Source organism: Kogia breviceps, chromosome 8 (genome assembly GCF_026419965.1).
Source record: "Kogia breviceps isolate mKogBre1 chromosome 8, mKogBre1 haplotype 1, whole genome shotgun sequence".
Lineage (NCBI taxonomy): Eukaryota > Metazoa > Chordata > Mammalia > Artiodactyla > Physeteridae > Kogia > Kogia breviceps.
In genome coordinates this window covers 4,209,897-4,223,169 of record NC_081317.1, presented here as the reverse complement: position 1 = coordinate 4,223,169, position 13,273 = coordinate 4,209,897, and the positions used below count along the sequence as shown (strand labels likewise).

General features: G+C 56.3%; 1 protein-coding gene across 7 annotated transcripts in view; it reads left to right on the top strand.

Annotated features, from left to right (window-relative positions):
• NTNG2 (netrin G2) overlaps positions 1-3,467 on the top strand; it is a 74,948-nt gene extending 71,481 nt beyond the window's left edge. For all 7 annotated transcript variants that reach the window (XM_067040479.1, XM_067040477.1, XM_067040482.1 and 4 more), the window contains 3 exons: positions 70-237; positions 1,650-1,784; positions 2,451-3,467. In XM_067040479.1, coding sequence (XP_066896580.1) covers positions 70-237; positions 1,650-1,784; positions 2,451-2,686 — 539 coding nt within the window. In that variant the 3' untranslated portion in view covers positions 2,687-3,467. The remainder of the gene's footprint in view (positions 1-69; positions 238-1,649; positions 1,785-2,450) is intronic.
• The last annotated feature ends 9,806 nt before the right edge of the window (positions 3,468-13,273 follow it).

Sequence of the window (13,273 nt, the reverse complement as noted above, 5' to 3'; positions counted from 1 at the left end):
GGGCAGCCAGAAGGCACACTCTCCACTTGTCCTCTGACCCTTGGTGTTTCTCACGTTTGGCCGGCCCAGACTGCGAGTGCTATGGCCACTCCAATCGCTGCAGCTACATCGACTTCCTGAACGTGGTGACCTGCGTCAGCTGCAAGCACAACACACGGGGCCAGCACTGTCAGCACTGCCGTCTGGGCTACTACCGCAACGGCTCCGCGGAGCTGGACGACGAGAACGTGTGCATCGGTGAGCCCTCGGCTGGGGGGCGGGGGCCCCACGCGGGAGAGTGTGGACCAGGGTGCTAGGCGGAAGAGCAGCGTTAGACGGGGTCTGGACACCCCTGCATTGGAATCCCCGCGGGAGGCTGGGGAAATGCCAATTCCAGGGCCCACTTTAAAGACAGAAGCCTCCAGAATCCGCTCTATTACTAACCTCCCCATGTGGTTCTCCCTGCAGGCAATGGCGTTTCAGAACCCCTAGTTCCAGTCAAAGACGGGTTCTAGGGCTTGCCTGGCTGTGTGCCTTTGGGCAATTCTCCTCCCCTCTCTGGGGCTGTTTCCCTGTTTGTAAAATAGGGAGGTGGATCAGATCAAGGGTTTTCAACCGTTTTGGGGGGACTGAAGCTTTTCTTCAAATGAATTTTTTTCTCACGCTTTATATGCCCTCCACCCCCAGTGGGCAGACGGTTGGCTTTCTTTAAACTCTGCTCCAGGCCTGGCTTTTGGGGTAAAGAAGGAAATCTACAGGGGCCCTGGGCTCAGGCAGAGGCAGGCCATCCCAAAAGACCGAACATGTGGCCCATGGCCAACACCCACTAGTCTGGAAGACGGTCTCCAGTAGAGGCCAGTTCTCAGCCCTCGGATGCCCAGCGCCCTTGGGAAACCCATTGCCCATCCCCCACCCAGCAGGCCAGCCCCGGCTGCCCGCAAAGCTGCAGCTGTCAGTCTGAATTATGGCAGCGGCCTTCAGATAATTTCATCACAACTCTGAAGTGATCCCAACGGAACTGTGCTGCCCGTGTCACACCAGGCAGCAGCAGGGACAGGGCAGGGCCTCTGGATCCGATTAGAGGCGTGCCTCCTCCCCTAGCGCCTCCTTTTGCCTTGCCTGTCTGCCTCTGCCCCCCACCCCCGGGCCTGGCACTAGGCGACAAGAACTCCCAAAGTGGGGGCACTTGGCTTCTCCCACGGAGCAGGGCGAGCTGGAGGCCTCTGGGGCCGCTCCTCCACCCGCCCTGGAGAGGAGCTTCGGAGACCGACTACACCCTGCCCCCTCCGCACACACACCCCAGCCCCCAGGACAGATGGCCGGTGGCCTCTGCTGAGGCTCCTCCCACCTGTCAGTCATAGCTCTCCGGAGCCGGGAGGGATCAGCGCCCGTTCCAGTTACGGAAGCGGAGACGCAGGCCCAGGGACTGACTGCAAGGGGCTGGTCCGGGCCACGCAGCGCCAGGGCCAGAGAGGGGAAGGGGCTTAGTGGATGTGAGAAAATGAAAACTTTCCCCTCGAGATCTGGACGCCCCAGGCGTCCCCACCCCGCCGTCCAGCGGCGGGTGCGGAGATCCGGCTGGGAGGGTTGCCGGGGCCGGGAGGGGTGGGCCCGTGCGGACGGCGCCCACACGTCTCCCCTGATCGCTTGCCGTGCGCCTGTCCGTCCAGAGTGTAACTGCAACCAGATCGGCTCCGTCCACGACCGGTGCAACGAGACCGGCTTCTGCGAGTGCCGCGAGGGCGCGGCGGGGCCCAAGTGCGACGACTGCCTCCCCACGCACTACTGGCGCCAGGGCTGCTACCGTGAGTGCGCGCCGCCCCCCTGCGCGGGGCCGCGTGCCGTGGGGCCCGGGGCGGGGCCTCGAGGCCGTCCAGTTCGGGTCCGGGTCGGCGGGTGGGTTCCAGGGGCGGGACCTGGCGCTTCCGGGGCGGGGCCCAGTGGGTGGGCGGGGCCTGGCGTTGCCCAAGGCAGGGTCCGGGTGGTGGGCGGGGCCTGATGCAAGCAGGTGTAGAGTCGGTAGGGCTTGGAGGCCAAAGTGGAGCCGGGGGTTGGCTGCAGTTGGCTGGAGGCGGGCGGATTTGCGGGGAGGGAGGGAGGGAGGCAGTCCGAGGAAGCGAGGGGCTGGCGGAGACCCGACGTTAGCCAGGGGAAGAGGGTGGAAGGGCGCCCCAGGCACGTGGAGCAGCACGTGCTAAGCTCTGGACGCGAGAGCAGGTGCGTCTGAAGAGCCGCACCAAGGCCGGGGCCGGGGCGGGGAGAGCCGGGCAGCGGCGGGAGGGAGGCAAGGGCTCGGTCTCGCGCGGCCCTTGGTACCTTTGCACCAAGTGCGCCCTGAGTCTCCAACACCCCCTGGTCCAGGCCGCGCCCCCAGTGTCGCACGTCCCAGGAGCTGAAGCTCCAGCGCGGGGCGCGGGGAGGGAGGGCTGGACTGGGCCGCCACCCGAGTTAACCGCCCCTCCGCCCCGCAGCCAACGTGTGCGACGACGACCAGCTTCTGTGCCAGAACGGCGGCACCTGCGTGCAGAACCAGCGCTGCGCCTGCCCGCGCGGCTACACCGGCGTGCGCTGCGAGCAGCCCCGCTGCGACCCCGCGGGCGCCGACGGCGGCCTGGACTGCGACCGCGCGCCCGGGGCCGCCCCGTGTCCCGCCACGCTGCTCGGCTGCCTGCTGCTGCTGCGGCTGGCCACCTGCCTGGACTGCTGAGACCCGAGGACCCCCTGCCGGGGGGGGGGGCGGCGGTCCGTGCGCCCCGCCGCGCCCTGCGCCCCGCGCCGCGCCCGGAGAGCCGGGAGCCCGGGGGCCGGCGTCGGAGGCCTGGCGGCCAGAAGGGTGCGGCCCGAGCTGCTCCCAGGTGCTACTCAGCAAAGTCCTCCCGCCCCGTCCTCCCCGAAGTGGCACCTGCCCCCGCCCCGGCGCTGCAGCAGGGGATGCTGTGTGGTCGGTCGCGGCCCCAGCGGCCCGCGATTTCGGTCTTAGTTTTTCTTTTATATTACCCAGCGCCCCTTTCCTTTTTTTTTTTTTTTTTTTTTTTTTGCGGGCAGTGAGACAGGGGTTGGGAGAAGCCCTGCTTATCCCAACAGCCCCAGGTCCTGCCTCCTGCCTCTCTCTCTCCCCGCCCCCCCCAACACACGACTGTTGCAGACACCCCCTGCGCCTGTCCCTGGCTCACCCTCAGCCAGCGGACCCGAAAATCCAGTTGCCTACACCTCTAGTCGCTGACCTGATTCTCTTTTCTATTCTTTGTTTTCCCTTACAACCCACCAGACCCCAGGCCTTTCCAGAGGCCTGGTGACCAAGGAGCTCGCTGTCTGGGGGAAGGGAGTTAGGAAGGAGGGTTGGGAGGGCTGGAAACTTCCTTTTGTAGAGGACTATTTTTGTTTGTATTAACCGCCCCTATAAGGAGGGACAAGAACGGGTACGCTGGACCCCACGGGGGTGGTTGATGGTGTATAATCTGACAGTAAAGAATCTGCTCACTGCTGCCTCCAGGGCCTGTTTTCTTTTCGTTCTTTTTTTACCCAGCAAGTGTGGGAGTTAAAGGGGAGCCCACAAAATAGCCTTAAAGAAGCAATTTCACGCTCAAGGCCGTCCCTTCCCCAGGCCCTTCTGTGAATGACAGGCAGGCCTAGCCACCGGAGCTCTTGCACCATGTGGCCAGGCCTGGCCCTGCAGAGGCCTACAGTGTTCCCCCAAATTGGGAGGTTATCTCCCTCCTTCTCCCTCCCCATAAAAAATCCAGAGCTTATTGGCACTTTGCCTTGGTTGTCCTCAAATCTAAAAGCATGAGGTGGACATTGACACCCTTGCTGAAACGTGCAAGGCAAGCGACTGGCAGAGAGCCGTCTAACAGGGCTCGACTCTGATGCTCCTGTTTATAAATCAGGGTGGGGGGGTCCTATCAGGCCTGCTGGACCCCAGCCTCAGGCCCAGTGTCTGCTGCTGCCACTGCCTTCCAGAGCCCCCTGATGGTCACATGCCAGGGTGGGCACAGGCTGGTGGAGGAGGCAACGCAAAGACCCACAGCCGACCCCCCTCTCCTCTCTCCTTCCTCTTTCCCTCCAGAGCATCAGGAAGGCGATGGCCGAAGGGACCAGGGGCAGTGTGGGAATTGTGAAAGGGAGCCCCAAAGAAAGGGGTGCATCACCCTAGCCCTGTGCTTCTGGGGTGCCCGTGGGTCTCTCTGGCCCTTGGGAGTTGGATTTCCCTGCTGTCTCTCAAGAAGATCCAGATTTCCCTGCCCACCTGCTTACTTCCCAGCAGCCCCGGAAGATTCCCAGCCCACGGGTCAGGTTCTGGTCCCCTGTTGCTCCTACAGCCATCCCCTTCCCCACCCCCCGCCCCCCTTCCCCGGCTCCCCACACCCCCTGAAGTTACCCTCTGGCTGCAGCCGCTCTTTCCAGGCTGGGAAGTTTAAAACTGCGTTCCTCCTGCAAGTCCCCACAGCAAGGCTCAGACGGAGTTTAACAAAAGTTGAGGATGACAAGGGATTACAACATGGCTACAGGTGGATATAAAATATGCTTAGAGCCTCTCGGGGTCAAACACTGACCCCTCCTGGCCTCCAGATCTCCCTCTGCTCCTAACCCCAAGAAAGTGCCTTCTTTCAGCTCCGCCCCTGCCCCTGCCCCGATGCCGTGGCCTCAGTGGCTAAAAGAAAACATCCCTGGGGTCCTGTGGATGGGAGGGGCCACGTGACACAGCCCTGGCCAATGGGCTATAAGCAGGAGTGATGGGCGGGCCCCCAAAGCTCCGTAGAAGCCTCTTCTCCCGTCACTCCCCACCCAGCCTCAGCTGGCCAAGTTTGGGGCCCCAGCGTCTCTCTTCCCCACTCTCCCCATGCTCTGGCGGCATAGGGTGGGAGAACCACCCCCTCAGGATGGTGGAGCCGAGAGGGTGGAATTTGGTTTCCTGAGGACCTAGCAGAGCAGGGGCGCCAGCCCTAGTTGCTGACCTCCACACTTCTTAATGTGTGAGAAAAAATAAACGTTGATGTGATTAAAACACTGGTCTTTGGGTTTTCTGTCACACGCAGACTTGCCAACTCCTAAGTTATTGGCCCTCCGCACCCAGCAGCTTGGTCTCTGGGTCCACTGATGCAGAGACACTAAAACGTTACCCCCGCTTAGCCACAGCCCCTGTGTCATAACACTGCCCACGACGAAGACAACAGATGGCAGTGGCTTTAGGCCCAGGAGTTCAGACCTGTCAAGCCGCCTCTTTCCAGAACAGGACCTGCCTCCGCCTTCAAAGGCGCACAGGGCAGGCTGACCAAAATCCACCTCTAGATAAGACACCAACTGCAGGCTGCAATTTGTAAGCATGGTCGCCTTCCTCCTTTTTTTTTTTTTGCGTTACGTGGGCCTCTCACTGCTGTGGCCCCCGCGCAGGCCCAGCAGCCATGGCTCACGGGTCCAGCCTCTCCGCGGCATGTGGGATCTTCCCGGACCGGGGCACGAACCCGTGTCCCCTGCATCAGCAGGCGGATTCTCAACCGCTGTGCCACCAGGGAAGCCCTCATCATGATATTAACATATAAAGGAACCATGATCATTCACCCCCAAATACACACACACACACACACACACACACACACAGAGTCTTAGGTCTGGGTCCCTTACTAGCAGAGCTTGAGACAGGGGTTCAGTGCGTGGATTTGCGGAGGGTGTGCTGTCAAGACACACGTGAAAGGGAGTGAGAGAGTTAGGGTGGGGCGGGGAAGCCCAGTGAGGATACCCAGCTTCCGCCTGGTCCACTCACTGGGGCTCTGAGCATACATCCCATCTTGAGACAAGGGGGCAGGTCTCATGCCGTTGGCTTCCTGCTGGATTTGGGGGCACCCGCAGTACAGAACATGGGCGGCTATGAGCTGTAACAGGCATCGCGGACGTGGAGGGGGGGGTTCCCATAGACGGGCTCTGGGTCGGGCAGCAGCAGCTTCCACCGAACGTACACACACACATACCCCTGGGTGTCACCCTGGGTGTGTCCCTGGAAGGGCCTGAGGGGTCTGGGAGGAGGGGGTCCTCAGCGGGCAGCACTCTGTCCGCCCTGACCTCTCTTGCCAGACCAGCAGCGCTATGTCAGCTTCCCTGGGACTAGTCTCTGTGCAAGCGAGGGCCGGGGAGGTGGAGTGCGCTGTAAATCTGAGTGGCAGCCCAGGTCCCCGAGGACCCGGCTCAGGTCCTGACCTCAGCCGGGGGAGGGAGGGAAAGCTGCCAGTGGCCATTTGGAAAACTCTGACATCTTTCAGGCAGTGGGGAAAAGGAGAAAACAAGGTGAGCAGAGCCCAGAGTCACAGCCCGGCCTCTTTTCAATGGTGCGCCCCGGCCCCAGACCTCATGTTTTGACATCTGGTTCCGAGAGGTAAAGAGGAGAAAGCGCCCCTTTCACAGCGTGAACGGTAACAGCCACTGTTGCAGGCATGGTGCGTGTGTGATTACGCTGAACCTTCACCTTCGCCCTAGGACAGGTTTCTCACCCTCAGTGCCACCGACATTTGGGGCTGGATAATTCTTTCGGGGTGGGGTGGGGCGTGGCTGTCCTATGTGCGGTCGGATGTGTAGCAGCATCCCTGGCCTCGAGCCTCTAGGGGCCGGTAGCCCTCCCTCCGGGCACTGCAAAGTGGGGGCAAAATTGCCCCAGGCTGAGAACGCTCTCAGCGGAAGGGATTGTCTACCCAGTTAACAGAGAGGGAAGTCGAGGCTCAGAGATGGGAGGTAACTTGCCTGAAGTCACGCTTGCTAAGAAGCAGGGGCACGAGGTGACTCAGGACAGCGTGAGTGTGAAGCCAGGCCTTGCCGCCTCGGCAGCCCAGGCAAGAGGGTGTCCACCCGGTGGGGCCTGCGGCTCCCGCCCGCACCCCTCCTCCGCCCCCTGCAGCGGCTCCAGGGCAGAGCGAGGGGCCCAGGGGAGCCGGGCGTCATCCGAATGGCTTTGCTGTCAGGGGAGATGCCTCGCCCCCTGCCCTCACCTGCCCCCTCTAAGTAAGCAGGCCTGCCGCGTCGGCGTTTTTGCAGTTATGAGGCGTTTATGGGCACCTGAGGAGCAGCTGTCGGCGTCTCCCCGCAGGCCCGGGCAGGGGGCTCCCGCCATGCCCGCACCCCCCGCCCCGGCCCTGCTCCTCCAGCCGGGCCGGCCTCCCCGAGTCCCCGAGAGAGCCCTGCACATCTCAGGCCAGGGTAAAAGCCTGAGGTTAAGGGTAAAAGCCCAGGGAAGAAAAAGCTTTACTCGTTTTTATGTTCCCCTTTATAAAACAAAAACCACGACTGCAGGGGAGTTAGAAAAAAACAGAAATGCAAAATAATAATAATTTTTAACTTAAGATCACCCACAGTCCTCCGTCCAAAGCTAATAACAGTTAATATTTTCTGAAGTACATGTCCAGCGCTTTTCCATAAAACAAACCTATATACAGAGAGTTTGCCCAGCATTTGTTAAGAGCGTGCTAAGCATTGTGCTGAGGTTGAATGTATCTTCTCTCAAGGATCCCCGAGACGAAGCTGAGAAGTGAGCTCTGGTAATAGAGCCATTTTACAGCTGAGAACACTGAGGCTCTAAAAGTGTCCTGGTCGGAGGTCTTGGGCACAGCACTAAAAGACAACTCTGGGTGATTAAAGCAGAAAAGAGTATTTGAAAGATCGTGGGACCCACAGACACACGCCAGATGCACGGGGTGAGGGGGTGGTGGTGCCGTGGAGCCAGGAGCGCCACCCAGTATCCTGGCCAGAGAGCCATCGCTGCTGTCCCTGTGAGGCCCTGATGCTGCCACTGGCACCACCCTGGCCCAGGCCTGCCTCCTGCTGGCGTCCCTGGCAGGCCACACACAGTGTGCCCACACCCTTCTGTCCAGCTTTTCCCACTCCCTCAAGGGAGGTGGGCTGGCTTTCTCCTTCCAGAGGAGGGGCACAAAGAAACCATGACTATCCAGCACAGAGAGGGTGGGCAAGTTGCCCAGGGTCACACAGCCAGGAAGAGGCTGAGTCCAGGTTGCAAGTGCAGTCTCTCTGGTGCAGAAGCCCAAGCTTATAACACTGAGCCGCAAAGCTGCCACCTTTTCCTTCTATTTTATTTATTTTAGCAATGATAGCCTCATCTTATACACACCCTTCTTTAGCCTGCTTTACAAAATTTAGCAATACATCCTGACTATCGAAGGAGATCTTTTAATATTAAAAGGACATGAAAAACTTCACCCTTTTCCTTTTTGCCGCCACCAGTGGCCCTCTTCCCCGCCCACTGCCCCACCCATGCACCTCTCCCACGTGACAGGGTCTGGCCAGGCCCCCAGAACCCCTGTGGCCGGGCTCCCAGAGGCACAGAAGACCTTTCAGTCCAGCAAGGGGGCGGGGTGAGTCTGGAGGCCAGGTGGGTAAATCTGCGACAGCCGTGTTACAGGTGGCTTCCGGCCAGAGGACGCCTACTTTACTGACTGAGCAAGTGGCCCTGGGGACCCGGCCAGGAGCAGCTTGAATGGGTCCCAGAGTCCCGGGAGCTCCCGGAGCTGTGCCCTGCAGCTGACACTAAAGGCACTGGGGCCTGTCCTGCGCTGTATGTACATCTCACAGCTGACCCAGCGCCCACATTTCTCCCCTCGAGCAGCATGGAGGCGGGGGCTAGGGGGGTGGGGGATAGCGAGTTTCTAAAGGCAGAAGGGATGGCATTGAGGGGCTCTCAATCCCACCACCTGGGTTTGAAGCTGTTCTCCACCACCTGGATGGCCTTGGGCAAGTTACTCCATCTCTCTGTGCCTCAGTCTCCTTATCTGTGAAATGGGGTTGTGAAAAACAGCACCGACATCACGGGGCTATTGTGAGGATTAAAGGAGTTAATACGTGCAGTGCTGCCCCAGAGGAAGTGACCGGTGTCAGCTGTTGTTATCCATTTCCTCGCCGCGACCAAACGCTGCTGTATCACTCGGTCTCTCCTTCCTTCCTTCCTCCCTCCCCTCCCTCCCTCCTTCCCTGCCTCACCCAGCACATACCCTAGACCTCCACGTGCTGGGTCCCAGGGCACAAGGAACCAGGCAGACACTGCTTGCCTCCCCTGATGCCCAACACCTGCCCGGGCACAGGGAGTGCCTTCCCCTCCCTATTAGGCGTCACAGCCCCTCCTCATCCTCCACCGGGAGGAAGAGACTAGGGAGGGGGATCCCGTTCTGGATACCTTCACTCCCATCACCCTCACCGAGACATAGGAGGCAGGCCTTGCGGAGGCCCTGATCTGCTGGGCCAGCGGTGACCCTGCTCCTCCCAGGACTTCAGTTCTGGAGAGAGCTTCCAGCAGAGGAGCCAATACTGGTGGTCTGTGAAGGGTGGAAACCTGGAGCCCAGATCCTGGTTTCTAAACATGCTCCTCCCCTAAGAGGAACCAGCGCTCCTCGGGGTGAAGTCCGATTCCACGGCTGGACAGAGACAGTCTGGGTGAGCCCGGGACACCTCGTATCACAAGGTCAGGAGGTGCCCAGCTGGTGGGTTCAATCACACCCCAGCTGCAGACGCACCTGGTGCTGTGGGGACCTCGGGTCCGCAGGGCCGGGGCCAGAGCGCCCAGGTGGGTGTCCTGGGCACAGCGTCCAAGTGGGATGGACCCTTGATAGGGAAGGTGGCTGGAGGTCTCCTCCCAGAGCAGCTGTCCCTCTAGCCATTCATTCAGTAACCCCTTTCCTAAGCCCCCACCGTGTCCCCTGGCTCTGGGGGTACGGGATGGGAAGGCCAGGAGGCCGTGTGAGGGCAGGGGGCCCTCCATGAGGAAGAGGAGGTTACACTGAGCCCCGGAGATGGTGGGCACCTGTGGAAGGCTCGTGGCGATCCCACACTGCTGGACATTCCATGGCCCACCTTGGAAACCGGAGCGTCACAGGACATGATGAAGGTTTGTTAACATGGCTTTTTCCACAGACTCTGGGGCAACACCTTTTTTTTTTTTTTTTTTTTTTTTTTTGGTGGTACGCGGGCCTCTCCAGTTGTGGAGCGCAGGCTCCGGACGCGCAGGCTCAGCGGCCACGGCTCACGGGCCCAGCCGCTCGGCGGCACGTGGGATCCTCCCGGCCCGGGGCACGAACCCGTGTTCACCGCACCGGCAGGCGGACTCTCAACCACTGCGCCACCAGGGAAGCCCGCAACACCTTTTAAAAAAAGAGAAAATGATGGGAATTCCCTGGCGGTCCAGTGGTTAGGATTCCGTGCCTCCACTGCTGGGGGCTGGGGTTCAATCTCTGGTCGGGGAACTAAGATCCCGCAGGCTGCGCGGTGGCCAGAAAACCAAAAAAAAAAAAAAAAAAAAGAGAGAGAGAAAATGACTGAAGAACTGGTGTGACTTCTTTAAAATAAAGTTATTGTAAAAGTAACTCATGCACACTGTACAACAAATGGAAAAATGAAAAAATGTATGCAGAATACTTACATTTACCCCCTAGAATAGGCGGAACACAGAGGATTTTCAGGGCACTGAAAATACTCTGTATGATACTCTGATGGTGGGTACAAGTCATGACACGTTTGTCAAAAGCCATGGAACGTACAGCCCCAAGAGTGAGCCCTCATGTCAGCTGTGGGCTCTGGGTGATCGTGACGCGTCGGTGTAGCTTCATCAATTGTAACCAATGTACCATCTGGTGGGGGTGTTGCTGGGGGGACGGGGGGTGTATGGGAAATTTCTGTACCTTCTGCTCCATATTGCTACAAACCTAAAACTGCTCTAAAAAAATAGTCTACCAAAAAAAAAAAAAAACCACTACCTAACCTCTATCAGCATTTTGGTGAATGTCCTGTCTTTTTCCTATAGAAACATCTATTTTGTGTTTGCCTGTCTATATACAGACACATATACGAACATACGCACACACACACACACACATATATACACGTATATAGAGCAAAACTATAACTCCCACCTAACCATAACATTGTGGACATTTTCCAGCTACCGGGATCTATTCACATCTGGCACTGGCACTGCCCCAGAGAGGTGGATGTAAGCCCAAGATCGCTAGGACCACAGGATGTGTCTCTAGACCCCATCAGTACCTGAGAGGAGGTTGCTAGGTAAGGGGGATTCCAATCAAGGCATTTATGTTGCAAAGAATGGAACCCACAAAGTCTGGCTCCTGTGATCAAGGGGGTTACTGGTGGGAGAAGGGGATTATGATGCAAAGGGCAGGGCCCCAATCAGGCCCCTCCTGGCATGCGGTCCTCATGGCTTGCTTCCTGGGGAAGGGAGCACCTGACCGTGCTGTCGTCCGGCGCTCTGATGTCACAGCCTCAAGCCCAGAAGCATCCACGTCCAGGTGCTCTGGAGTGCCCTCCTGCCCTGTGTCCCTACGGGACAAAAGTCTGAGCACTGCCTGGGAAAACTCTTCTACGTGGGTACCAGAGGAATGCGACAGGAAAAGCAGTAACAACCCCAAAGACCATCAGAGTAGAACGGGCCGACTGGGGCCTGTTCCTAAAATGGAATACTACCCCCCACCCCAAAAGAATGGATAACGGCTAGTCTCAGAAACGTAAGGATGAGGGGGAGAAAAGTCAGCCCCAGAATACCCATTGTATATAACCCATAAACTTCAAAATTAAGTAAATATAACTCGGGGGTGTGCAGTGAAACGTTTACAAACTACAGAATTCAGAATTCGGGTTACAACTAGGTGGAAGGGGGTGGTGGGGTGGGGTGTCTGGAAGAAACACGGAGTGACCTTTCCAGGCGTCAGCAGTGCCATTTCTCACGATGGGGTGGGGGGCACACGGGTGTCCGTTTTATGACGTCTTTCCTTTTATGTCGGTCTTATATACCCTCTGATGTATATGATTTATTTCACAGAAGTTTTAAGAGCCAGGTCTGTGCCAGTCAGTGGTTTGAGAATCACTGTGGACACACACTGTCCCCAGGTCACGTTATTTTTTAACTTGCTTGGGATGCCAACCTTCACTCACGCAGGAAGATAAAAACTTCCCTTAGTGGCTGCTTCCGAACTTTGTGAAGACCGAAAATTAAACCTGAGATGATGTAGTAAAACGATAGTGACGTTTTTATATCAAATTATGTGTGTTACTTAAAGTGTATTTGATGGCTCAAGTGTTTATAACATTTAAGAGAATTTGGCATATTCATGTCAGATTAGTTTTGTTATTTCAATTAGAAACCTACTAAACAACTCAGGATTAAATGGGAAAAGTTTAACATTGTATTAAATGGTATTGTTTAATTATTATTATTTTTTGATATGAGGAAAAGAAACAGGTTTGGGTTTTTTTCATATTTTGAATTTTATTTTTTTATACAGCAGGTTATTATCCATTTTATACATATAAGTGTATGTATGTAAATGGTATTTTTTAAAAGAACTGGAGACTCACCGTGTTTATGAGTTTATTAGATTCACTAGATCAGTTTAAATCCTAGAAGAGGTGGCAATTAAAAGGCTTAAAAAGAAAATCAGGGAGCAGTTCTCAGAGCTTTTTCTGAGATGCTCTTCCTGGGTTATAATCCTCAAATTTGGCTCAAACAAAATTTTCCAATTTTTTCTTTAAAAAAGTTTAATTAAAAATATAAAAATAGATTTAATTTATAGATGCACTTTAAAAAGAATAGTGATGCCCTTATGCCTTCCTTTTTATGGCAGTAGACTATAAAAAAAGATCAGAATTAACTATTTCAGATACTTGCAATGACCAGGGGGGTGTTTGGTGACGGAAGCAGCAGCAATGTTTTGTAGTTTTCTGGAGGACCAGGAAAAGAGGCCCCTGTAAGCGGGGACTGTGGGAAAAGCCTCATAGAAAACCCACCCCTCTGAGCGGAGGAACCAAGATAAGATGTCCCTGTGACCTGAATGGTGGCAGCTTGGTTTTTCTGTGTTTTTTTTAAAAAATTTTACAGGAGTATAGTTGATTTAAAATGTTGTGTTAGTTTCTGCTGTACAGCAAAACAAATCAGGTATACATATAAATATATCCATTCTTTTTTAGATTCTTTTCCCATATAGGCCATTACAGACTAATGAGGAGTTCCCTGTGCTCTACAGTAGGTCCTTATTCGTTATCTATTTTATACATAGTAGTGTGTACATGTCAATCCCAATCTCCCAATTTATCCCTCCCCCTCTCCTTTTCCCCCCAGTAACCATAAGTTTGTTTCCTACATCTGTGACTCTATTTCTGTTTTGTAAATAAGTTCATGTGTACCACTTCTTTAGATTCCACATATAAGCAACATCATATGTTATTTGTCTCTGACTTGCTTCACTCGGTATGATCATCTCTAAGTCCATGCATGTTGCTGCAGATGGCATTATTTCGT